Source organism: Durio zibethinus, chromosome 5, assembly GCF_047325235.1.
Source record: "Durio zibethinus cultivar Kanyao isolate XHJ-2024 chromosome 5, ASM4732523v1, whole genome shotgun sequence".
Classification (NCBI taxonomy): Eukaryota; Viridiplantae; Streptophyta; class Magnoliopsida; order Malvales; family Malvaceae; genus Durio; species Durio zibethinus.
Genome location: NC_143166.1, coordinates 32,993,287 through 33,020,136, shown reverse-complemented (window position 1 = coordinate 33,020,136; position 26,850 = coordinate 32,993,287). Strand labels below are relative to the sequence as shown.

General features: G+C 31.6%; 3 protein-coding genes across 4 annotated transcripts; all 3 read left to right on the top strand.

Moving 5' to 3' along the window:
* Positions 1–575: 575 nt before the first annotated feature.
* Positions 576–1,478, top strand: LOC111282093 (uncharacterized). The gene has a single exon (XM_022870040.2). The coding sequence runs from the start codon at positions 717–719 to the stop codon at positions 1,275–1,277; it is 561 nt and encodes a 186-aa protein (XP_022725775.2). The 5' UTR covers positions 576–716; the 3' UTR covers positions 1,278–1,478.
* A 5,751-nt stretch (positions 1,479–7,229) lies between these two features.
* On the top strand, positions 7,230–11,255 carry LOC111281685 (protein SHORT INTERNODES-like). Its single transcript, XM_022869346.2, has 3 exons — positions 7,230–7,963; positions 8,189–8,856; positions 9,173–11,255. Exons 2-3 carry the CDS (start codon positions 8,604–8,606, stop codon positions 9,541–9,543), a joined length of 624 nt encoding a protein of 207 aa, XP_022725081.1. The 5' UTR covers positions 7,230–7,963; positions 8,189–8,603; the 3' UTR covers positions 9,544–11,255.
* Positions 11,256–22,569: 11,314 nt separating this feature from the next.
* On the top strand, positions 22,570–24,302 carry LOC111281684 (DNA replication licensing factor MCM4-like). Of its 2 annotated transcripts, XM_089761518.1 has the most exons (3): positions 22,570–23,183; positions 23,262–23,882; positions 24,166–24,302. In XM_089761518.1, the coding sequence occupies exons 1-2, from the start codon at positions 22,695–22,697 to the stop codon at positions 23,283–23,285; spliced, it is 513 nt and encodes a 170-aa protein (XP_089617644.1). In that variant the 5' UTR covers positions 22,570–22,694; the 3' UTR covers positions 23,286–23,882; positions 24,166–24,302. The 2 variants fall into 2 exon arrangements, with proteins under 2 accessions (XP_089617644.1, XP_089617643.1); XM_089761517.1 differs by having other exon boundaries at positions 22,570–23,882.
* Positions 24,303–26,850: the final 2,548 nt, after the last annotated feature.

The following is a 26,850-nucleotide window of genomic DNA, read 5'->3' as shown; positions in this document are numbered from 1 at the left end:
ATGATTCATCTATTGCCAGTCGCATATTTGCAGTTAAAATTGCATACAAAATTAGTTTTTTTTTTTTAATATCAACCGTGATTTGATGACAAAATATAAACTAAATTAGTGATTTGAGCTCAATCTCCAATAATTTCAATTATAAAAGAAAAACTTAAGATTTGTTTGATAGTAATATTTCTTTGATTTTGTAAATTTGTTGTATTTAAGTATATAATAATATACGATTTTTTTATTAAAATTAACCGTTTGGTTAGAAAAAATACACACAAACAGATCTTCTTATGAAATTTTTTACACTATTTTTTAAACAGTATTATGTGCATTATATTAGGCCAAGTTTTAAAGAACCCATGCCCTTTGCTATCGGAGTCTAGTCTGGCAAGAGAAAAGGAGGATCCAAAAAAAAATAAAGTAAAGAGGAATTCAACTTTTCTTTTTTCCTTTATTTTTTTCTCTTAAAAAACTTAAAACAAAGGAAAAATGGAGAACTTCTAGGCGAAGGAGGGAAGGGAATCACTTTTACACGTGGCTTACAGATATTGGTTGACAAGACGTGGACCGATGTAAAAAGAAAGTGACACGTGATCCGCAACATGTACCTTCCTAAAAGATCTCCAAAGGCAGGAATGGATTGCTTAAGAAACTTGAGACTCAGAGAGAAACCTACCAATCACTAAATTACGAGTGAAAAACAAGCCAACAAAGGAGTGAAAATGGAGAAGGAAACCAGATCTGAGGTTGTTGTTTTCCCAACCGTGAAAGAAGACCCGCAGGGAATTTTCTTCAGAGGAGAAGAAGAAGAAGAAGAAAATGATATTTCTTATTGGGAATTCGTTAACTCCTCTGATTCTGATGATGATGATGTCCTATCTCTCTCTGATGCTTCTTGGCACTCTTCCCTTTCTTCCTCCCCAAAGGACAGCCTGATCCCTCACCTGATTCAAGATGGTGATGATGATGATCATCATCATCATCATCACCTTGATTATGAGCCATTCAGTAATGGGTATGGTGAGCCACACATTGGTGACCAAGAAGAGGATGATGGTGATGGGTATGATGAGGAGGAGGATGACTATGAGGATGATGGGTTTGATTTGGATGATGAGTTGGTACCACGGGCATTGAGTGGGAAATTTGGTAGGCAAAGGATGAGGAAATTAGGGAAGAGGGATTTTGCCAAGATGCATACTTCAAAAAAGTCACCATTTTTGTATGTGAAGCCTGGGTGTGTTTATGGCAAGCATGGGCTTGGATTGAAGCACAGTTTCTAGAGAGACAAAGTTAGCAACTTTGCAGGTGATTCATGGATGAAATGCGCCATCTTCAATTGGGTACTGGTTGGAATCTACATTTGATTTTAAGTTGTAATTACTGTAGTTATCAATCATTAGGTTTAATTTAATTTGACTTGCCTCATTTTGTTGTTAATAACCGAAGTATTATGTTAGTGTTTATAAAAGTTTATGCTGTAACCCCCATGGTGCTCTTCTAATTTTTTTGCCTCTCTTTTTCTTCTGTGTTTTTGGTTGGTTGAATATTGATAATTCTGATGAACTTTTAGAAAATAAACATGTTGAGATCGCCAAATACCAGAATGAATCTATTTGCGTCCATTTGATGTTGTTTTGACTTAATTATGTGCCATAGAGAGTGTGTTCTGGGCCTGAAGTTGTTTGTGTAAAGGTCAACTCTGATATTTGTAAAGAAATTGGTTTGAAAATATCTCAGGGGAAATGGATATCTACAGGAGTTTCATATAGTTTAGAACAAGGATATGTCATGGTTGATTAGGTTCATCAAGCATCTTAAAAGTTTTTTGTATGCTGTTTACATCACTGTCTTTGGCTGTTTAAATGGTTCAAGTCACATCTCGAGAATTTTGGGGGAAAATGGGTGTGTGATGTGAGTTACATAGTTGACAATAAAAATGAAATCCATGTCAATTTAAAACCTTTGGTGTGTTGCCCTGTAGCCCTTCAAAAGTCAATTGTAATGGCTTGGACGCTTGGTTCTTGTGAAGAGAGATGCCTGAAAAAAATAAAAGTATTGATTGTCCAAGATTGAGCTTGAATGCTGGAGAAATCTGTTCTTCAGTTAGACATATATTATGAATTGATGTGGATGTGATTATATGAGTTTCCTTCTCTATGAGCTAAAGAATTTTTTTTCTGGCCAGAAAATAGGAGTATTAGTGATATCAACAAGAATCAAAACAAACCCAGTACACAAGCCCTCAAGGAAAAAGAGAGCAAACAGGGCTGACCTTCTTCCAAGAATGTTTTGATTGGATTCTTTGTGTTATGCTGGTGGCATTGAGAAACAGTAGGGTCTTAAGCCCGGAACCTAGTATATTTCTGTAATCAATTATCGGTTTCATCCATCTTTATCATCCCTGCAACTATTTGCCAAGTTTCCAGTAATTCAAGCAAAAACCTAATCTAGAATGGCCCAAATCCAATCTTAAGCCTGGAACGAGACAAGGGTCAAGGTCGTCCCAACTCCCTAAGTGGTACGTGCAGTATTATCAGTTCATCATTACGAACCATGGCCACTGGCCAGCCTTCGTCTAAAAAAGTACACGTGACAAGCCAGAGTAATCTTGGAAAACTTTGGCCATCCAAACTGCAGTAGGTCAGGGGGGTTGAAAGGGAACAAGCACCATCAACAACACTCAACAGTCAGCATCGCCGTGGATTCTGATTCAATGTGGAAAAAAGATATGACATTGACCCATTGCTCGACAGATTACAATGTTATCGTCTCGTAGTGCCCTTCACTTTTTAACAATTTTTTTCATCTCATTGACTGTTTGTCTTGAATGACTCGAAAATTCTGATATTTGCGAAGCAAATTATAAAAAAAACAAAAGATTTTGTTCATATTGACAGGGATATCTATCAAAATAAGCGTTCATTTGCTTGTTTAGCGTATGGTATGTAACTATATGGTTACACTTAGCTTTGATTTTATGTTGAGAATTAAAAAATCATTATCTTGCATTTGGGTATTTGATTAAATGATAAAATATAATATGTATTTTTATTTTAAAAAATTAAATTCAAATCTATCTTCTTAAAAGAAATTTAATATTTTAATGGATAATAATCTCTTATAATAACATAAATGAGAAAGATTTTAAATTATGAATTAGTTTAAATTTAGTAATAAAATTTTTAGCTTTATGAATAAATTTAAAAAATTATTATATATTTTATTATTTTTATTACTTTTTAAAAAATATTATCACTTTATTAACCCTCACAATGAAACGAGTAATATAACAGCAAATCTCTTTGATTCATTTAGGTAATGTTTGATTTTTTTTTTAAAGATTATTATAGTAATCTAATTATCAGAATGATAAAATTATCAAAGTAATTTAGTTATTGTTGATCTTATATTATTATATTTGATATAATATTATAAATCATTAATGATCTTAAATCATTATATTTAGAATTATATGAAAAATAAATCATAAAATATAAAATATCCAAAATAAAACTATAAAATATAAAATATAAATCAATTTTGATAAAAATAAGTTATAAAAATTTATTAAATAATTTTATTATTTTTAAAATCAATAAATATTTATTCAATTGTAATAGAAAATTTTTTTAAATAATTTATTTAAAAATAAATTTTTAAAAATTTTTACTAATTAACTTTCTAAGATAATGTTAAGTACATCTTTCATCTGGATAAATTAATAAAAAAATTAAATTAAAAATCACCAATCTTCATTAGATTAAAAATCATATCATATATCAAGGTAATTATTTTATTATCTTTAATAATTTAAAATCACTATCATATAAAAAATTTAAATTATTATCAAATAAAATGATATAATTATTAAATATAAATAATCGTAATTTTCAGACAGATCATCCATATCAAACAAATTTTTTTATTTACATATTGTTTTTTTTTTTAGAGATAGATGAAGTGGGGGTTGAGGGGGGGCTAAATTTAGGGATGTGGGAAATGCCCACGTCATAGTCTTATTTATCCGTGAACTGTTTGGTAATTAGTATAATTTGACCAAGTGGAAACGTCCGTAACCCATTTAAAAAGGTGGGGATGCCAATAAAAAAAATGATAATAATAATAATAATTCAAAGGGAATCTACTGTCAATTCACAATTCCACATTCCCACCTCATTTTCCATCACGTTGCTCATCGTTTTAACAACCTTTTTTATTTTGTAGCTTCGCCTTTTGGTAGCGTGCTGCCTCCACCTTCCTGCATTTTGTTGCGACACACTGATATTAGCTTTCCAAAAAACTCAAAGGCTCCTGAGTCCTGCACATTGCCCCCCCCCCCCCTCCCCGCCCCCCACACCCCCATAACCGAGCTGCCCACCACTGCCCACACCCTTAATTACTAGTGCTTTCATTCTATGTCGAAATTCAAAGACTCCACTTTTATAGGCTTGAAGTGCTTAAACAGTAGTTCAATGACGTGGAAAAAAAGTTACTATTACGAATGGTTTATAAATTATAATAAAATATTTTATTTTATATTTAAATTTTAAATATTTTTAATTTAATATTTAAATTATATTCTTATTAATTAAAATAATATTTATTTTTAATATTATTAACTTCGAATGATAATATACAATGAATAAATAATTTTTTAAATATCATATTAATTAATAGATTTATAATTTAAATATCATATTAAATATTTTTTTACAATTGAATTATTGAATCCCACAATTTTATACTCATTATTTCACATTGTTATGGTTTCCTACCACATGCAGTGTAGAAGTATAGAATTGTTTTGATTAAAATATTAGTTTTTAAAATGTATCTTAAATTATATTTAAATAAAAAATATTTTGAATTAAATTTAATCTCGACTTAAAATTTGTTCTTCAAAACTTTATATGTAATTAACGGTGACAAATTGACTATATTTGTAATTAATTGCGCTATTTATTATGCTTAACTAATTGACTCAATGATAAATACATAAATTTATATACTGAAATAGTTGAGTTCAACCATATGTGACAATCAAATCATAGCTCAAGTAAAATCTCTTCCACCTATCTTCCTAGTCAATCAATTGCCATATAAGTTGTATTAAAGGTTAAAAGGTGGAGGGGAAAATTTCCCTTATCCATTGGTACATATAGAATTGGAGACTTTTAGGATGATTTTGAGCAGCCCAAAGGAACAAAAGTGGTGATTTGAAAGAAAAATCCAAACAACCCTTGAATATGCAATGTATTTGATCATCAATCAAAGATCAAATTATAGGTTCATGGAACCATGGTTGAGTGATAATACTTTAATACATAAAGTTTCATAGCTAAAGATGTTTGTAGTCATTGGAATTGGGGGATGACTGATGGTTTTTCTTTTTTCTCATTGATTGTTGTCTTTGAACATCAGACACTTTCTTAGCAACAGCAAGCATGCAGCTTCTCCCACAGATGTCATTTCCAAATAAAGTTGGATTTTCTTTGTTTCCTCAGTAGAATTTGACTTCATTTTTTTTTTTTTTTTGTAATTGGATCTTCTGGTAAACGTGTAAGAGAAACATTGCTCTTTCATGTTGTCCCCCTTCAGACCAAAAAACGACAAAGCCAAAAAAAAAATTAATAATAATAATACTAAAGAATCTATTGTCATCTTCAGCCCCTTTTGAGATAATGATAATGATGAATGGTAGATAAATGAGAAAAAAAAAAAAAAAGGCATTGACGTACAGTTGGAAACTACCGATTAAGTTCAACTCTTCATTTCTTTTTGAAGGGTAAATCTTCTCCCCTACATAATCTTAATGTGATAACATGGTTCATTTTTTTCCAATTTATTAATGCTAATAAGTTACCTGAAATTAGGGCTGATAATTTGTTAGATAGGATTGAATTTCATACAATTTTTTTAATATTATAATTTTATAAATTTAAATTTTATATGATTCGAATCGAATTTAATTGATTTGATTTATTAATTTATCAATTTTATTTTTTATTTTTATATGTTAATTTAATAAAAATTTTAATATATTTAAATATAGTTTGATATAAAATTATTTTTTTTGTAAAAATTTAAAATATATAATTTGATTTGGTGCATTTTTTTTTGTTTTTACTTTTCAAGTTGAAATTTGATCAAAATTTAATATATACATTTAATATTTCAATTTGATATAAATCGAATAAAATTTGATTTAAATTGAATTGAATACTATAATTTGAAATTAATTTTTATTTTTTTAATTTTTTTCTCACCTAGCTACCTAAATTTAACAATTTATGCTTGTTCTTTATTATGTAGTTTCCTTCTGTCATTAGTTCAGAACTTATGCCTTTCGCGTTAATTAATTAATTAATAAAAATAAAAAATCCAAGGATCCAATAATAATAAAAAAATTATCTGATTAACATCTTATATGCCCAAATCTTTTTTTTTTTTTGGAAAGAGGTATTTGTCTAATAATAAAATAAGTAATTATAAGTGTTAAAATTTAAATTTATTATATGTTTTTTTTAAAATAATTTCATTGAATAATTAAATTAAAATTTAAGATTTTTAAATAAAAAAATAAAATATGATAATTTAAAGCAAGACATAATAATACAACATGAATATAATATAAAAATAAAATATGAAAGTGATATGATTTAAAATTTTAATAATAATTATATATAAATTTAATATAATTAAAAATATATATTTTATATTTTAATATTAAAACAAATTATAGCATATAATTTTTATATAAAATAAAACATAAATATATATAAATTTTAATAATTTACGCGGTACAAATTTATAAATTCTTAAATATAATAACAATTCCTCCGCCAACCAGACTCTTTTCTCTCCCAGTGCCACTGCCATTCCTTTGATAAAAAAACAACAAAATGAAATCGTACGACCAGATATTGCCAAAGGTGAGTTCACCAAGCATTGACTCTCCCATCCTCACCTCAATGGAATAATCCATGTTGCAGGAAATGCTTAAAAAAAAAAAACTGTGTTCTCTTCTTCTCCTTGATAGTTTTCAATCACCAGCGTTCTTAATTTAGTCATGGGTAAAATTTATTATAGTGTATGCTAGACAATTTTACACAAAATGTTGAGACTTCGTTTTTTTTTTTAATTTTTAATTTTTATTAATTAATGCTATTGACTCGTAAAAGGCTAAAAGCTAGTGTAGTAGCATTTTATGCGAATATCGTTTCAGACTTTGCATAAACGTAATATGAGAATTCTAAGTTCTGGAAATAAGACCAAAAATGGTCATTTTATGTGAATTTTCATGACGTTTGAAGCCTTTTCATTGTTATGAAACTACAACTTAATTGCTCTGAACAAATTCCATCAAAAAAGAAAAATAACCATAATTTGAAAAGAAAGACAAAACTAAGGATGAAGTGTCTCCATAAAAATTTAAAACTTTTGAATTCAAGGCATGGAATCAAAGAATGAGGGAAGCAGCAGCTAGCTCGTAGTTCGAGTCTTTGGGTCTTTGCTTCTTCCATTGAAGAAAGCTACTAAAAGAGAAGGAACAGTACTGCTCCTTTTTCATTAAGTTGGTTCCAGTTCCATCGAGAAAGATCAAAATCATAGATAGATCGCACTTCACCCTTTACGTCATACTACCATTTAGGTGGAAATTTACAAGGAGTACTGGGAGTAGCAAGGGATCTAGCCCCCCCAACCCCCACCCCCAAAAAAAACCCACCCACCCACCACAGCAGATGAAGCGGGAAGGGTTGGAAAAGGATGGTTTTCGGGTTGCAAAGGACAAATATAAAGTGAACGCTGTCAGTTCTTTACTCACAGTGTTACATATCTGTGAAAGGTGGGAATATGGACCATATCAGAAGTTGTTTAAACATCAAACTGTTTAAATGATTAGATCTATATATAATCTATTACTGCCATCATGTAGCCATTCCAAAGAGAAAATGCTGAGGAACAGGTAATTTTTTTTTCTTTTCTTTTCCTCATCTTTTTTAACAGTTTCCACGAAAATAAAAAACAAAGAGAAAAGCCAAATTGTACTACAATGATCATTACCAATGTAATCAGGTACAGGTGATATGGGGTAAAGGGCAAAAAGAAAGAAAAAAAAATTGTTTAGGATAATATAGATTTCTTTATGTTAGTGTTTTACTTGTGTTTCCTTTATGTCTCTGCTGATCAGAAAGTGATTCAATTCAACCACACTTGATTGAGTAGCTGATGATCCTGTGGCGGCGTTTACACTGGAGGGATTCCATTTGTTAACTCTTGAATTCTTTAATTTTTGGCGATGAGAGGCCAAAGACAAAGACTCTCTTTCTGGTTTCACAGCTCTGTAAGGGATAAAAAACTGAGAAACCCCAGAAAATTACATGAGCCATGAACTAAAAAATATCATGTCTAAAAACCCACAAAGACAAACCTTTTCAAGGTAAAATACCAACATCATTTCTAACACCTCAACCACCCACCTAGACAAGCATCTTCCTTGTACTGTAGTAGTATAAAAGAAGACAAGAGGTTTGTCAAGCTGAAGAAGATCAAGAAGAAGATTTTGGAAACAGGAAATTATTGGGTTTTATACAAGTGTTGAATGAATGATGATGTCAAGGCAGGGAGGATTTGGAGGCACAAGGTGTCAAGACTGTGGAAACCAAGCTAAGAAAGATTGTGACTACATGAGGTGCAGGACTTGTTGTAGGAGCAAAGGATTTGAATGCCAAACTCACATCAAAAGCACTTGGGTTCCTGCATATAGAAGGCGTCAGAGGCACCAACAATTCTCTTCTGTTTCACAACAGCACCTCCCATTACAGAACCCTAAAAGGCTTAGGGAAAATCCTTCTTCAGGTACACTAGTTTGCACTTTGCATACATCATATATATACACAGATCTATTGACTATCACTTTGCGTGTTGGTGAATGGGATTGGGATATATTCATAGCAACCCTAGCAGGTCTCTTCTCTTCTCTTTTCTTTTTCTTTTCGTTTCTTTTCTACTGTACTGAGAATGAAATTGTGACAAGAACACAATTATACAAGGAAAGACAACCAACTGCCAATGTCTTAATCTTTTTCTTTCTTTTTTTTTTTTTTTCTGTTGTAATAAAGTTGATTTACTTAGTTTAAATTTTCCATTCGTTTTTATTCGGTTTCCTTTTTAGGGTTAGAAGTGGGAAATTTTCCGGCTGAAGTGACTTCGCCGGCAACATTTCGTTGTGTTCGAGTGAGCTCCATTGAAGATGCAGCTGATCAGTATGCTTATCGGACGGCTGTGAGTATTGGAGGGCATGTGTTTAAGGGTATTCTCTATGATGAAGGCCCTGATCAAGGTCATTACTCACTAGGCGAATGCTCCTCTCGAGAGACACAGCCGCAGCCAAATCAAATCAATGCTACTGCTCTAACAATGGCTACTAGCCCTACAACTTCGACTTGGATTGCTGCGGAAACTCTTTTTCCTTTGGCATATGCATCTCCCTTTAATGCTTTCACGTCAGCTGGTACGCAATTTTTCCTCCACCCAAAATCTTAAGGAACTTATTTTGTATATGGGGAAAAGACAAAATTTGAAGGAAAAAATTGCTTTAGAAAAGCCTTTTTGCTCTAGCAATTTTAATTACCTTTTTGAATTAGAAACTCCCATTTCCCTGCCTTCTTTGTTCATAGCATCTGATCACTTGTAGTTGCCCTAGTACATATCTGGTATTCATCAAAGTTTCTGTATTTAAGTTTCCTTACTCCAAAGCCTGCAATTATATGATATTGTCTCTAATATCAAAATGTGGCAAGCTACGTGATACTCTATGCATTGAGAAATTAAAACAAATACAGCAAATATATACTTACAAAAAATTCAATCATCTAAAAATCTTTGTAGTTTTGAACATGGAAGAAGTGATTTGTATGTCAGGTGGCAGGCTGGTTCCTAAACCAGCAGAGAAATAGATAAAACAGGAAAGAAGAAGCCTTTTTATTTTTTATTTTTTATGAAGTTCATAAACAAGGAGAATGCAGATTCAGGTGAACTTATAAGAGAATATGAATAAGCAAGAAGACAAACAGCTAAACCAATCTGTACACTTAATTAGCTTGCTATATTTAAAATACATCAGCTCTGAAGGAAACATGCAAAAGGATTGATCAGGTTATGATCATCCCCAGCTGCTAAAACGGCAGAAAGGTGAAGAAGGTTCACTTCATGTGCAAACTCATCACACTTTGTCACATTTCTTTTACAATTTTTTATTTTATTAATGCATTGAAACACTTAAACTATTGAATTTACATAATGTCCTATGCATATATATATATGACCTTCTGTTTAGAATTACAGTATGTTTTCTTGTCCATGCATTGCATAAAACTTTATGCTTTAGAAGGTTTTAAAGCATGAGCTAAGCTGTTTGAGATGAGTTATTTATGGTTTAAAAAGGTGAACAAGACTGTGAATTTTAAATGATAACGGCTTTAATAGAAAGCAATACATTGTAAGCTTCAAGTTTGATTTTTATGGTAAAGACACAATCAAACTAATTACTATAGGAAAAGATATTGATGCCCCACAATGACAAAAAAGAAAAAAAAAAAAAAAGAAAGGAACATATCCTTTGTACTTGAAAGTTATTGAGTGGATTCCTGTCTAAGGTGATGAACTTCTACTTCTAGGTAGGATGGCTTTCTTATTATAGTTAGAAAAACTGTATTAGAAAGAGATGAAAAAAAAAAAAAAACTTATGCAGGAAGAGACATTGTAAAAGCATGATTTTAGTTGATTAAAAAGTCTTGCATACAAAAGCACTTGATTATATACTTATTATTGATTCTTAAAGCAGTTATTTGTTTTGAAATCAAAAAGATATTAGAAATAAGAAACTCCAGCTGATCTCTTGGTATTAATTACAAACTTCCACTTTGCGAGTACTTCTCAGTGTATATTTATCTGAGTTGATCATCTCGATGAAACTATCAAGGCCATGAACTATAGAACGCGTTAACTCAAATTGGTTATATATGATGGCAAATAATTATCAGTTTTACCTTAAGAAGTATGCTTATAATCTACGTTGTTGGACTCAATGAGGTTGATTTTTATTACCCCCCTGATTTAACTCGCTCGATTGACTCATCAGCGGGATATATATATTCGAGGTAGTTGTTTCCATTATTTTTACTGTTATTATGTTTATCATAAGTTTTCATTGCTGTCAATGTCAGAAACCAAAGCAGAAATCTTTTCCATGCCGGAAAGTAAATGTTGATTATTGTAATCAATTTTTCATTATAGTGAAAATCTGCAGCGGTTGCATGTGAACAAGTATCGTAGGAGGATCACTATAAATCTAATGTGTTTCTTTTATTTTTCTTTGTACTTGTTTATTATCATTTTTCTGACAGTAAGATTACGATTTAATGATTAACACTTCAAACCTATGTTAATAATTTCATCCATGTTTTTGTCGATGAAAAAAACAAAGACTGCAGCTAACTAACAGCTGTTTCCGCACCAGAAAGCTTCTCTCAATTTATTAACAGAATCTCTAAGGTTGGGTAAAAGAAATCTTGGCACACTTGCTTTTTAAAAAAAAAAAAAAAAACTAATTCCATGGAGAGAAAATGTTGTGATGAACCCTAGTTTTTTAGACAGTGGTAAGTAACCCTAATCAACACCAAAGCTGCTGCTGCCTCTGCTGCTGCTACAGCAATGTGAGATCATTTCTTACTCCATGGATTGCCTTTTGCTATAGTAAATTTAGGTACAAGCTATTAAATATGTACTACTACTGCCGCTACAATAGTTGGTTTGTTTGCTGATTTGGTAAAGAAACGCATTGACCCTGACTTGCAAGTTTTTGACTAGCCGTAGGGCTTTGGGTACTCACCTTTGCTTTCCTTGTTTTGCTTGTCACTTCTCTGCTTTAATTTTACAGCAAACAAATCCAAACATTGGTCCATTATTGCATTCATGATCTGTTCATAAGGGCTTCAGCACGATGAGAAATGCAATCTCATCATATATCTTCACAATTATTCCAAATCTTGTTAATGCAAAAAAAAAAAACCCTTTGCAATCTCCCCCAAGCTCTTTAATAAAATCAACCTACCCATGTATTTAAAGGTCTCTAATGGCAGATAGCATAACTACAACTCTATTTTTATTTGTATTTCATTTGAATGATCCACGAAAATTCAATACTTTGCTATAAGAAAAATCCTACATCTTTATAATATACCAATAGTGTTTGAGGAAATTCTTCAATTGATGAAATATGGGTAAAGAATTAATTAAAAGAGTTTTTTCTTCATAAATATATCTCAATGAAAAATAAACTCATATTAAACTGTTGGTTAATTAAATATTACTAATTAAATTTTTTTATAATAAGATAAACATATCTCCAAACTTTGACAATAAAAAAAAAGGGCTTATCTTTATTAATTGGACTAACCACTATGGATGTAATTAGATTTTAATAAGGTTAGTAATAATTTGTTTTATTATCAATATGAAGTGTTGAATTTTTAATTTTAATGATTAGATTTTAAATTTTAAGAGTCTCAAATATAAAAAATAATAATTTGCTTCGCAAAGTATGATTTTTTTTTCTTTCCCAAAATAACTTAGTTAAAAAAATAATTACACTCAAAAAATTGATGTGGATCAATTACTCATAAAAAGTTATAATTTCAAAGAAAAAAAAAACGTTTATTTGTGAATTACGGGATCATGGGCTTAGCCATAATGGGCTATATAAGCCTAATCATGCCTTTTGATTTTTTTAAATGGAGTATGAATAATGGGCTATCAAGCAACTCCATTTTCTTAATCAACGGGAAAATTCAAGCCCATATCAATTAAGGCGCGAAAATCATCTATCAGTTCCCGCCAAATAAGATGCCCTTTCTCTTGCAACACACTTTCTCTAGCCATGGCTTCCGATTCTTCTCCCGCCAATTTTAAACCTTGATTTGTCTTTTTTTTTTTTTTTTTTTTCTATAGTTATGGTATAGACACCAAATTTGATCCAGATCCGGATCAATTGGACATAATCCAAATGGATAAGTCTAATTTTATTTTGTATTTTTGTTATTTTTATTTTATTTTTATTTTATATTTTATGTATATATTTTTCTTTATATCCTATGTATTTATTATTATTATTTATTAATATATATATATTTTTTATTTTATTTTTTTTTCTTTTTCATTTTATTTTGTATGTATTTTTATTTATCTAATTATATATCTAATTATATGTTATTATTATTATTTTATTTATCTTATAATATTATTTTTTATTTATCTTATTATTATTTTTCTAATTATCTATTTTTTTATGTGATTTTTATTTTGAAAGGCTGGGATTGAATCCTGTTGAAGAATCTTGCTGAGAATGGAGATTCAATCAGAGTCCAGATTGGATTCAAAGATTGAATCTCCGTCAAAAAAAGAATAGGGATTGATCAGAAACTTTTCTGATCAATCCCTATAAAAGGGATCTCCTGGAACAGAACAGAACACACAAAAAAATAGGAAGCAAAAAGCTATTGATTTAAGAGAAAAGAGACGTATAGAAGAGTTTTTGAATGCTAAAAGAAGGCTGAGAAGTGTTAGAATAGTTGTGGGAATCGAAAATAATCTTTTTAGAGATTTTTGGTGAAAATTTTTCTAGAAATTTCTGGAAAATTTTCAGATTCCGGTGATTTTTCCAGCGAAGATTGAATTTTCCGACGACGATTCCCATCAACTTTGAAGTTTTCGATGAGCTGCCCAATTTCTGGCGAAAGATCCCAGAAATAGACCAACTTTTTGGTGAACTTTCGGTGAAAAACCCAGATTTCGCTGAAAAAATCCAGAATTCGAAGAACATTCAACCGGAGTTCTTCGGCCTTTTAGAGAGAAGCGAGAGGAAAAAAGAAGAAGAGAGAGAGAGGGGAGAAGGTTTCTGTCAAAAAACAGAGGGGAAGAGCCTTATATACCCTCCCAAAACGACGTCGTTTTTGCGTTAAGTGACCCAGAGGATCCGTGCGTTTTGCCGAGATCCGACCCGACCCGAGCGTCGACCCGCTTCCTGACCCGCGCGTGTCTCCCCCTTTCGACCCGATAGCTGAGCCGAGCCGAGGTCCCAAGCCACTTCTCCGAGCCGTTTTCTCTTCCTTAAGTCGAGCCGAGCCGCTCCGGGTTTTTTTTTTTTGAATTTTTTTATTTTATTTTTTTGTTATTTATTTATTTATTTATTAGATTAAGTTTATTTAGTATTCTTTTTACCTTTATTTTATTTTTTATTTTTGTTTTACTTTTTCTTATTTTATTTTTTTTTATTTTCATTTTTGTTTTGGTTTTATTATTTTATTTTCTTTAAATAAAAATTAAAAAAATATTTTTGAGGAAAAGTTGAAAGTATCAATTTTTCTTGAAAATCAAAGTTTCAAAAAAATATTTTTGAAAAAAAGTTGAAAGTATCAATTTTTCTTAAAAATAAATTTTCAAAAAAAAAGTTTTTGAAGAAAAGTTGAAAGTATCAATTTTCCTTAAAAAAAATTTTCAAAAAAAGGGTTTTTGAGGAAAAGTTGAAAGTATCAATTTTTCTTGAAAATCAAAGTTTCCAAAAAATAATTTTGGGAAAAAGTTGAAAGTATCAATTTTTTTTTAAAATAAATTTCTAAAAAATATTTTTGAAAAAAAGTTGAAAGTATCAATTTTTCCTGCATAAGAACAATCATCATTTCCTTCCCTTTTCTTTGATTTTTATTTTTATTTTTTCTTTAAATAATCCGACGACGAAGCCTCTGCAAGTGAAACAGTAGTTTTTCTTGCATCCTCTTGAGGTGAGGGAATTTTCTCAATTTTTTGCTAAAAGTATTAGAGTCAATTGAAAATAATTTTCAATAATTAATTACTCGGTAAAATTTTAAGGTTCATTGGATAAAATAAATTTAAGCTGGTACCATCTTTTGATGGGCGTTGTGAGGGTGCTATAACCTTCCTCACATGTAATCGAACTCTCGAATCATGTTCTGATTAGTAGACCTGAATCTATTCTTTTAGGGACTCTTAAACTTAGGTGTTCCCTGAAAGGACAGATTCTTTAGGTGGTCAATCGCACCTAGATAAAAAAAGATTGGTGGCGACTCCCTAAAAGTCAATGTCTAGCGATAGATCCCTGGATCTAGACGTTATGACAACTTCGCGACTCTACTGGAGAATCCGAGAGTCAGGCCAATAAATAATTTGTGTTATCCAAAAGCCTAATAAAATTGAACCTTTTTGTATATATGTGTTATTATTCATTCATGTTTATTTACCTTGTTAATTATGTCATTCATATGCATGTGCATAATATGAGCTCTACACCCGAGCTCCGTCCCTCTAGGAGGGAGTAAAGTACCTATTACTTTCGTGAGGTCTAATGCCTCCACAGTGGCTAGCAAAATACTCCCACTCAAATTGAACCTTTTTCGCTTGTAGCCTGTAATGGGTGAGGATTATGATGCCTTACTAGTTTGTGATGGACAAGGATGTAAGGAACAATTTGAGGACTTTTAGACTTTGACCTCAAAATCGTATATAATGAACCTTAAGAGTGCCTAAGCCTAGGATATAGCCCTTTCTACCCAATGATAGATATACCTTGAAATTAAGACATAAAAGAGGTATTTATCTAATCATTTTGATTGTTTAACTTTGTGTATCATTTTTATTATCCTATGTAACATTATGTATCAGCATCACTTTCATTTCATCCATGAAACTAACTATGTTATTTGTCTGATTGTATGCATATGCATTATTTTCATGATCATGTTTTAACACAATCATTTGCATCCATTTTATACTAGATTTTATTCAGAAAAATGTGCATTTCATTCGTACATTAAAACATCATACATAAAGTATAGCATAATATTTCTAATCATAAGTATGGTATTCAAGGTCCAAGGATAGCTTCATCTAGCGAGAACCCTACTCATCGATACAACACAAGATCCAGAGTAAGATAAATGGAGCAAGAAAATTCTCACAGATTTGAAAAGATAAAAAAAGCACAAGAGAAGATTGAAAGTGAGCTAAGCAAGATTCTTGAGGCTCTTAATAGACTGAATAAGGGAAAAAGAGTTGAAGAAAATACAAGCCAACAAGTTCCCTCACTACAAAAAGTGGTTGACCTTTTATATCCTTCAGGCTTTGGCCCACCTCAAGCCCAGTTTGCTCAAGAGGTCCCGTCATAACACTTCGCATATCCAATATATCCTGGAATACTATCAGCTTTCAACCCAAGACAGTATAATAGCTATGTAAATCTTATCTTCACTGAAAATACAGTAGAACCAATTTCTGATCTAAATTATTTAAAAGAGGAGAAAGAAAAGATAAGAGTGAAAGTTCAAGAAAGCTCCAAGATTAGTATGCTAGAGCAAATGTTACGGGCTGTGGAAGGATTTAGCTTTTATGAGTCAGTTGATGCTGCTGGGCTCTGCCTAGTCCCTGATGTGGTTATTCCTCATAAATTTAAAGTACCAAAATTTAAAAAATATGATGGTACAAAGTGCCCTAAAACTCACATCACAATGTATTGGCAGAAGATGGTAGCTCATGCTCATGATGAAAAACTCTTGATGCATGTCTTTTAGGATAGCCTTACAGGCTTAGCGGCCAGGTGGTATGCTCAGCTGGATAGAACCCGCATTCGCTCTTAGAGCGATATGACACATGACTTCATCGGTCAGTATCGACATATTATCGATTTGGCCCCTGATCGTTTGTCTTTACAGAATCTGGAGAAAAAGGCAAACGAGTCTTTTAAAAAGTATGCCCAGAGGTGAAGGGATGTTGCTTCTCAAGTACAATCTCCTTTGACTGAGAAAGAAACTACAGTATTATTTGTCAGTACTTTGAAGTCTCCCTATTATGAAAAGATGATTGAGAATGTAATAAAAAATTTTACTGACATGGTAATCTCTGGAGAAATTATTGAAAGTGCCATAAAAAATGACAAGTTGAAAGGAGGAGAAACCAAGAAGGCATCAGAAAAGAAAGAAGTTGAAGCTCAAGCTGTGAGCTTTGATAAACAACAATTCAAAGGTTATCAACCCTATCCAACCCAAGATTACTCTCCATACTATCCTGCTGTGAATAATGCCTTATCCTACCCATACTAGCTTGCTCCACAACCACCTTATTCATCTACATACCAATCAATTTTTAACCCTCAAGATCTTACATATAACCTTAACATTCAAGCTCCTACAAGAACTCAAATTCGCTCTATTAACCCAGCAAGTGGTTCACGAGAACAACGGACTACTAAAAAAAAACTTGTATTTGATCCAATCCCTATGACTTATACAGAGTTATATCGATAACTCTATAATAGCCATTTGATTGCCCCCAGCCATGTGGAGCCGCTTAAACCACCATATCCAAAGTGGTATGATCATACAGTCCACTGCGACTACCACTATGGAATTACTGGTCATTCTACTAAAAATTACATTACTTTAAAGCATAAGGTGCAACGGTTGATCAATGATGAAATGGTAAGTTTTGATCAAGGGAAAGCAACAACATCTAATGTTAGCGTTCTGAGTGAAAGTCAAGAACAGAAAGGGTCTGGAGAGTCACAATGAATTAAGGGGCAAGATGTCAATAGAGATTCTTCACCTGATCGCATAGGGAGATAATTTTTAAGAATGGAGATAAGGTTGGTTGAAGGTTTTTTTGTCATTTTAAGATTTCTTTTCGAGTAATGTTAGATTTTTTTTTTTTTGCAATATGACTTCACTTGTTATTATCTTAATAAAGGTAAGTTAATGCATTTCATTACATTTTTCTCTTTCACTTGACCATTACTCTCTGTTCTGTTACCTTTCATAACTTTATACTCCTATTCTCAAATTTCAGATGATGAATATTTAGACAATGATAACAATAATTCTGAGATTTAATTTTGAGAACTCATCCACATTATTATGAGGAGATGATTTGAGCAAAAAAAAAAGGGTAAGCCATTACCAGAGGTGAAAGAGATATGTCTTGAAGATATGTAATCTTTTATACAGGATCATGAGTTTTATTCAATAGATGATGTTTAAGAAAAGTATTCACAATTGAGATGAAAAATGGTCATCTTTCTTTTACCATTCGAAAAACTATTTATTGTTACCCCTTTGAGCCTATTATGATTTATTTTTCGGAGGAACCCCAACCAAGGATCACCCTCTACACTGGGGGACAATTTTTAAAAAAAATCACAAAATGTCTCAAAAATAAATAAAAAAAAAAGAAAAAAATGCCACACATGACTTGGGGCAAAGTAATGATAATCCTTTGTGTGAGGAAAAAAAAGTAGTGAAATGATATTGGGCAAGATGCCAAGTTGTATCAAATGATCCTTTGGTTTTGAACCTTTTTAATACATGTTTTGAGCCTATTATATCTATTTTTTTATGACCCTTCACCTTGGCCTATATTACAACATTGAAAAGTCTATTTGGATCAAGTGTGAATGCTCAACTTGAATGATCACATGTTAAGCAAATGTATGCTTATGATGAAGCAATGGAATCATGCTACATTGCTCTAAAGTTTGATGTATGAAAGATATCAACAATGGATGAAAAATGAGAAAAAAGAAAAAAAAAAAAAAAAAAGAACGAAAAAATGAGAAAATGAAAAAAAAAATTCAAATTGAAAACCTGAAAGGGTGATTTTGGTAAAAAAAAAAGATTCAGGTCAAATGGCTCACATGAATGAAAGATCAAAGACATCTAAAGATCTCTCAAAGACCGGGGTAAAGTTCGCCAAGCTCAAGATGACTTCAACAGTAAATGGAATGAGTTTTTGAAAAAGAATCCTAGATTAATGTTGAGAATTGTTTGAATATTCATCATTTGGACATACCATCCATCCCAATGACATGTATCCAATTTATTTCCTTTCTCATTTGCTTTGTACCAAAACAGATCTTCATTGATTATCTTTACCATAATTCACCTTGTGTTCTCTTATTGTTTCACCCCTACAATGAATTGAAAAAATGCTTGTTTGCATTGTATTTGTCAAGATTTGAAATGATAATGAATGAATGAATATGTGTTTAAAAGAATCTTGCATTCATTTGAAAAGAAATCTAAGATGATGGTGGTAACAAAATGAATAAATTGTAGAAACCTAAAAGAGATGATTTGGAAAGATATATGATATGATCAAATGAAAAATATAATGGGGCAAATATTGAAAAGTGATATAACCAAGTGATGAGTACAAGGATGAATTGGTCGATATAACTTGCAAGTTATGATTGAATAATGAGAACAATCAGTGGATAAAGTTTGTTTGGAATGGTTAATGCTGAGACACCTATGAGTAATGACCCAGTGATGGTGGATGAAACTTGTTTTGAAATTTGTTAGTGCTGAGAAATTCATTGAATGATGGTCAAGTGATGATCAATTGATGAAGCTTATTCCAAAGTATTGAGAAACTGAACAAGGAAGAATGTGAGTGGAAAAGACAATTGAGAGCTACACTGGTTCGATCTTAGAAGAGCAGTGTAATTGGATCTTTGAAGAATCAAAATGTTTGATGCCCAAGAAAAAAGCTTGAGAAACTTGAGTACCATACATTGAATAGAAATTAATTGGCCAACATTTGCATAGCATGCATTGAAATTCATATGCATTGTATAGCATACACTACTTTCAAAAAAATATAGTGTATAAATTCAAGAAGCAGGGGTGTTCCAAGATCCCACATAGAGAAGACAGATATGAAGATATTTTACAAATTTGAGAAAAAACTTATCAAGTAAGTTCCTAATCCTTGAAATAGGATGTCTTTTGATATCAGGGTTGATTTATAAGACCTTTGGGCATAATCTCCTGAAATTCCTTCAAACACAACTTTCAACTCCTTTGGACATGATTGTCAAGGAGCAATTTACTTTCCAAAGTCGTGGTGCCTCTATTTAGAGGAGCAATTTACTTTTCAAAGTCGTGGTGCCTCTGTTTAAAGGAGGTCAAAGTTGTGGTGCCTCTGTTTAGAGGAGTAATTTACTTTTTCAAAAGTCGTGGTGCCTCTGTTTAGATGAGCAATTTATTTTTTCAAAGTCGTGGTGCCTCTGTTTAGATGAGCTATTTATTTTTCCAAAGTCGTTGAGCCTCTGTTTAGAGGTGCTTTGGTCAAAAATAAAAATTAAAAATTAAAAAAAACAAAAAAAAATCAAAAAATGAAAATGTTGAGTTGAGTCTTGATTGGGTGTCTACGTTTTTGCGCAATTTTTGTTTCACAAAAAATACGCAAAGAGGGGCAGCTGTAGACACCCAATTTGGTTCAGGCCCGAATCAATTGGGCCTGATCCAAATGGGTAAGTCCAATTTTATTTTGCATTTTTGTTTTTTTTATTTTATTCTTATTTTATATTTTATGTATATATTTTTCTTTATATCCTATGTATTTATTATTTATTTATTTATTATTATTTATTAATATATATATTTATTTTATTTTTCTTTTTTTTCATTTTATTTTGTATGTATTTTTATTTATCTAATTATATATTTATTTATCTGTTATTATTATTATTATTATTATTTATCTTATAATATTATTTTTGATTTATCTTATTATTATTTTTCTAATTATCTTTTTTTTATGTGATTTTTATTTTGGAAGGCTGGGATTGAATCCTGTTGAAGAATCTTACTGAGAATGAGGATTCAATCAGAGTCTAGATTGGATTCAAAGATTGAATCTCCGTCCAAAAAGGAATAGGAATTGATCAGAAACTCTTCTGATCAATCCCTATAAAAGGGACCTCCTGAAATAGAACAGAACACACAAAAAATAGGGAGCAAAAGGCTACTGATTTGAGAGAAAAGAGGCGTATAAAAGAGTTTTTGAAGGCTAAAAGAAGGTTGAGAAGTGTTAGAATAGCTGTGGGAATCGGAAATAATCTTTTTAGAGATTTTTGGCGAAATTTTTTTTGAAAATTTTTGGAAAATTTTCAGATTCCGGTGATTTTTCCAGTGAAGATTGAATTTTTCGACGACGATTTTGGCCAACTTTGAAGTTTTCGGCGAGCTGCCCAATTTCTGACGAAAGATCCCAGAAACCGACCAATTTTTCGATGAACTTCCGATGAAAAATCCAGATTTTGACGAAAAAATTCAGAATCCGGTGAACATTCAACTGGAGTTCTTCGGCCTTTTAGAGATAAGCGAGAGGAAAAAGAAAAAAGAAAGAGAGAGGGGAGAAGGTTTCTATCGAAAAATAGAGGGAAGAGCCTTATGTACTCTCTCAAAACGACGTCGTTTTTGCGTTAAGTGACCTAGAGGATCCGCGCATTTTACCGAGATCCGACCCGATCCAAGCGTCGACCCGCTTCCTGACCCACGCTTGTCTCCCCCCTCCGAGCCGATAGCTGAGCCAAGCCGAGGTCCCAAGCCGCTTCTTCGAGCCGTTTTCTCTTCCTTGAGCCGAACTGAACCAGCCGTACTCTGAGCCGTCCAGGTTTTTTTTTTTGAATTTATTTATTAGATTAGGTTTATTTAATATTCTTTTTACCTTTATTTTATTTTTTTATTTTTGTTTTACTTTTTTTTATTTTATTTTTTTAATTTTCACTTTTATTTTGGTTTTATTATTTTATTTTTTTTAAATAAAAATCAAAAAAATATTTTTGAGGAAAAGTTGAAAGTATTAATTTTTCTTAAAAATAAAATTTCAAAAAAAAAAAGTTTTTGGGGAAAAGTTGAAAGTATCAATTTTCCTTAAAAATAAAATTTCAAAAAAAATATTTTTGAGGAAAAGTTGAAAGTATCAATTTTCTTTAAAAAAAAAATTTCAAAAAAAGGGTTTTTGAGGAAAAGTTGAAAGTATTAATTTTCTTTGAAAATTAAATTTTTCAAAAAATAATTTTGGGAAAAAGTTGAAAGTATCAATTTTCTTTAAAAATAAATTTTCAAAAAATATTTTTGAAAAAAAGTTGAAAGTATCAATTTTCTCTGCACAAGAACAATCATCATTTCCTTCCCTTTTACTTTGATTTTCATTTTTATTTTTTCTTTAAATAATCCGACGACGGAGCCTCTGCAAGTGAAACAGTAATTTTTCTTGCATACTCTTGAGGTAAAGAATTTTCTCAATTTTCTGCTAAAAGTATTAGAGTCAATTGAGAATAATTTTTAATAATTAATTACTCGATAAAATTTTAAGGTTTATTGGATAACACAAATTTAAGTTGGTACCATCTTTTGATGGGCGTTGTGAGGGTGCTATAACTTTCTTAACACGTAACCGAACTCCCGAATCCTGTTCTGGTTAGTAGATTTGAACATATTTTTTTAGGGACTCTTAAACTTAGGTGTTCCCTGAAAGTACAGATTCTTTAGGTGACCAATCGTATCTAGATAAAAAAAGATTGATGACGACTCTCTAAAAATCAATATCTAGCGATAGATTCCAAATCTAGAATTATGACATATAGTACAACTTATAGTTTTTTTTTTTTTTAAATCTAAAATTTTGCAGGTCGATCCTCTCCCGATTATTCCTTCTCCAGCCCCATCGCCAACACCTCCTCCCCAGTCCACCGTCGCCGGCGTGCCCGCCGCCACTCCTCCACGGCAACTCCACCTCTTCGCTTCGCTAATTCATCATCTACCCCTACCCCATCCCGTTCCACCATGCGTGGTCGCCTCCCAACCATGTCCCATATTCCCGCCGCTGCCACTCCATCCTCCACCGACGATTTCCCACCACCGTCATCCAATGGCGGCGACAATATGGACGAGGCGACCCATGCCTTCGTTTGGGGTACCAATACTAGCGTCCAAGACGTTAAAAATGTCATCCAAATCCAAATGTTCATCAAACATTTCAGGGAAACCCAGGAGTTAAGCAATGATATCCATGGAGAAGGAAAGTATACGCGATTGATACATCGAGTGCTTGAAATAGAAGGACAGTGGATTGACGTTGATACTTATGATGTTTTTAATTATGACTCTGATTTGTATAATAAAATGGTGAGGTATCCCCTGGAGGTTTCAGCGATATTCGATATCGTTTTGATGGACATCGTTAGTTCGATTAATCCTTTGTTTGATAAACCCGTGCAAGTTCGAATTCATAATCTTAAGAGCTCTACTTCCATAAGAAATCTCAACCCATTGGTCAGTTTTCCTTTCTTTTCCCTAAATTGTTTTTATTATTTTTTTGTGCGTTGGTTGATTTTGGGTTTGTTTATATAGATATTGAGAAGATGGTTTCGTTGAAGGGGATGGTTATTCCATGTAGTTCCATATTTCCTGAGATTAGGGAAGCAATGTTCTGGTGTATCGTTTGTGGGTACCATTCTGATCCTGTTGTTGTTGATAGAGGTAATTGTTGTTGTGATGTTGTTTTTTTTTTTTTTTTGGGTTTAATTTTTGGACTTTTGCTGCTAAGGGATATGTTTGTTTGTTGTTGATTTTACAAGGACGAATAACTGAGCCTACGACATGCTCCAGCATAGCGATGGCAGCTTAATCTATCTCTCACAATTCGATCTAACTTCTCAAGATCGATTTTTTTTTTTTTTTCAAATCAGATATCAAGTTAGACCGGGTTGAGATTAGGTTTTAGATGGATTCGATTTAATATATATAATTATTCTTTTAATTATTTATTTACTTTTATATTAATATATAATTTTATATTTATATTAAAAAATATTTTATTAATTTCAAATTAATTCGTATATAAAAAATAAAAAAATCATCGATTGGATCGAATATTATGATCTCAACTCAATCCGTTATCGTCACGACTCCAGCCTCAAAGCAAGAGTGCCTTGCCAAGAACTCTATGACGTTGGTTCACAATCGATGCAGGTAACTGCCAGTTTAAATTTCATTTTGTTTAGCTAAAGCCAATGTAACAAGTGAACTGGAAACATTGGTGTTAGAACATGCTTAATTTTTAATTCTTTGCTATTGCAAAATTTCTTCTCGTTTTGTATGTTATATGTAGGTTTGTAGGATGTTTATACATTATTGAGTTCAATTCAACTTGAGCCTGTTTATATAAGTAGGTTTGGTGACTATGAAATCAAACATTTATGCGTTTGAGTTATTATGAGATCAAAAATAATTGTTTCTATTGCTCGAACACCAGGTTTGCGGATAAGCAGATTGTGAGGCTCCAGGAGACACCAGATGAGATCCCTGAGGAGGGACACCACGCAGTGAGCTTGTTGGTGCATGATAAGTTGGTGGATACCGGAAAACCTGGCGACAGGGTTGAGGTTAAGGTTAGACTCCTATGAAATTAAATATGATAATGATTTGAATATATTATATAATATTATAAAAATTTAAATTTTAATTTAAATTCGAATTAAATTTTTATACTAATCGAATTAAATTTTATCGATTTAATTTTTAATTTTTTATATTATTTTAATATAAAATTTTTATTTTTATTTTATAAAAATTAAAAAATATATAATTGTATTCGATTTTTTTAATTTTTAATTTTTCAATTTCAAATTTAATTTAAATTTAATAATATATATTTAATATTTAAATTTGATTTGAATAAAATATAAAATAAATCGATTGGAGTCAAATTGAACATTATAATTTTAAATTAATTTTTTAATTTTTCAATTTTTTTTCCTCGCTCCAATATGAAATCATGTTCTGTAATCACAAGCTGTATCCTGGCAGTTTTATTTGTTTGCTCAATGTTCCTGTTTCTATTGCAATAGGTTACTGGGATTTAAAGGGCTACGAGTGTCAGAGTGCAGCCGAGATTTTTGTATAATTAATTAAATATAATTAAAAAAATAAATTTTAAACAAAATTTTAAGATTTTTTTTATTATTAAATCAAAGCTTATGTTATGTTTGTTAGATTGAATGACAAAGAGTTAAAATTTTTCGAGTAAGATTTTAATTTTAAATTTTATAAATAAAAAAATAAATTTGAAAAAAAAATTTTTTTTTAGATTCAATTCATTTCTATCGAGATTAATTAACTTTAAAGCGATTTTCGAACATTAAAAAATTTCGGACAAAAAAAACACCTACGATGATAAATATTTTTAAAACATAATTTTCAGCACCATCCAATATCTAAATACTTTTAAATGTTTCTTACTAAGGTAATACTAAAGAAATTTCTACTACTTATAAACCAGTCGGAGGGTATAAATGTTTCAAGCATTCTGAAAAGAAATGAAAAATAAAAAAAAAAGGAACTCGAACAGTATCTGGCCAAAAAAGAACTTGAACGGTAAAAGGGAAAAGCCTTACGTGGAAGCTTGTGGAGGTAAGGAAGTGGAAGAGGAAGAAATCTCTACGATCTACTACTCTCCCCAGTACGGAAAACACTCGAGAGATCGATCTCCGTGTGCTTTCTCGTGAAAAAGTAACAGAATCGAACTATCGGGAGTCAATGGGAGACGTCAGTGGAGGATGCTGCCCTCCGATTGATCTATTCCGTTAGGAGCCGATGCAATTGGTCCATCTCATCATCCACATGGAGTCGGCTTACCTCACCGTCTCTTGTCTCGGTGACCTCGGCCTCCTTCAATTCAAAAACGTCCTTACGCTGTCTTTTACTCTTTTAAACACTTCTTATTGCCACTCTTCGATGCTCAATTCTATCGAAAACTTGAATTTCTGTGGTTGAGTCTGATTGTAGCTTGTAAAAACCCTAGACTGGAACTGTGTGCCGGGAATTCTTTGTAGTAGAGATCGTTTTTTCGAATTTTTTTTATGATTTCTAATGCTAGGGTTTTGGTTTTATCCAACAATTTTTCTTTATATTTTATAAGAATCTATTGAAAAAAATAATTTTTTGTGATTTGATGAATCAATTGGTGAAGATTTGGAGACTGATGTCTTTTATTTGCGTGATGTCTTACAGCTCAATTCGGCGAAGAGTCCTTTTCAGCGAACTTATGCTGCTCAGTTATTTTCTTTTCTGCTCTTATAGTGACATTGATATATTCACATTTAACGCGGCTCGAGTTGCTTCTCATCTTTCTTTTTCTTCTTCTACTTTAAAGAACTATAGGCTTGGGAATTATATGGTAGTAAAATTTAAATTCTTGAATAGCTGGAAAATAAAATTTTCAGTGCCCGAAAATGTTTACGATAAATAATTCTACAACACTTAATCAAAAAGAGTTCAACTGAATTTCCAGGATCTCAAAAGATTGATGTTTAACCCTACTGCCTTTCTATTGTGGTGGAAGTAACATACTTCTCCATATAAGCTATGTGAACTGATTTATGATGCCATGTCTTGTTGCCATAATATGCTATTGTTGTTTTCCAAATTTTAGTTTTTAGTCCTTGTTTGTTGACATCTCATCTCATGAAGATTAAAAATATGGAGAGATGGCATGCAAGTTTTGTTGTTTCAAGGAGCAAATGCTAAAATCAGGCTTCTGTTCTAAAACAAAACCAGTGGCATGAGCTGACATTGATGTGGATGACTTAGAGGTACATCATCTATTGCCAAGAAAAGCTTTCTTTATTTTATTCTCGAATTCATTTTTTTTTTCTTTGTTATGTGCTAGGTGAAACTCGGAGGACTTGTGGCAGAGCTGATTGAAATGAATGCAAATGGTGAAAAATTGCAGTGTAGTTATACTAAGCCGGTTGAGTATAAGCTTGTTTTGCAAAATGTATGTCTTTGTTTGCTGTCCTTATCAGGTGACTTTGTCATGGTTCTCTTCCTAGTTCCTACTGACTTTTACATCATGAGAAAGGGTAACATAATTCTGGTTAAAGTTGCCAATTTTTGCAATAAAAGGCTATGTTTGTTTGGATGAGTAAAATATTTCGGA

Excerpts from the sequence above, each read along its gene's own strand:
- LOC111282093 (XM_022870040.2), top strand. The coding sequence starts at position 717 with ATGGAGAAGGAAACCAGATCTGAGGTTGTTGTTTTCCCAACCGTGAAA.
- LOC111281685 (XM_022869346.2), top strand. The coding sequence starts at position 8,604 with ATGATGATGTCAAGGCAGGGAGGATTTGGAGGCACAAGGTGTCAAGAC. Across the intron at positions 8,857-9,172 it reads TAGGGAAAATCCTTCTTCAG|GGTTAGAAGTGGGAAATTTT; the intron begins GTACACTAGTTT and ends TTTCCTTTTTAG.
- LOC111281684 (XM_089761517.1), top strand. The coding sequence starts at position 22,695 with ATGCGTGGTCGCCTCCCAACCATGTCCCATATTCCCGCCGCTGCCACT.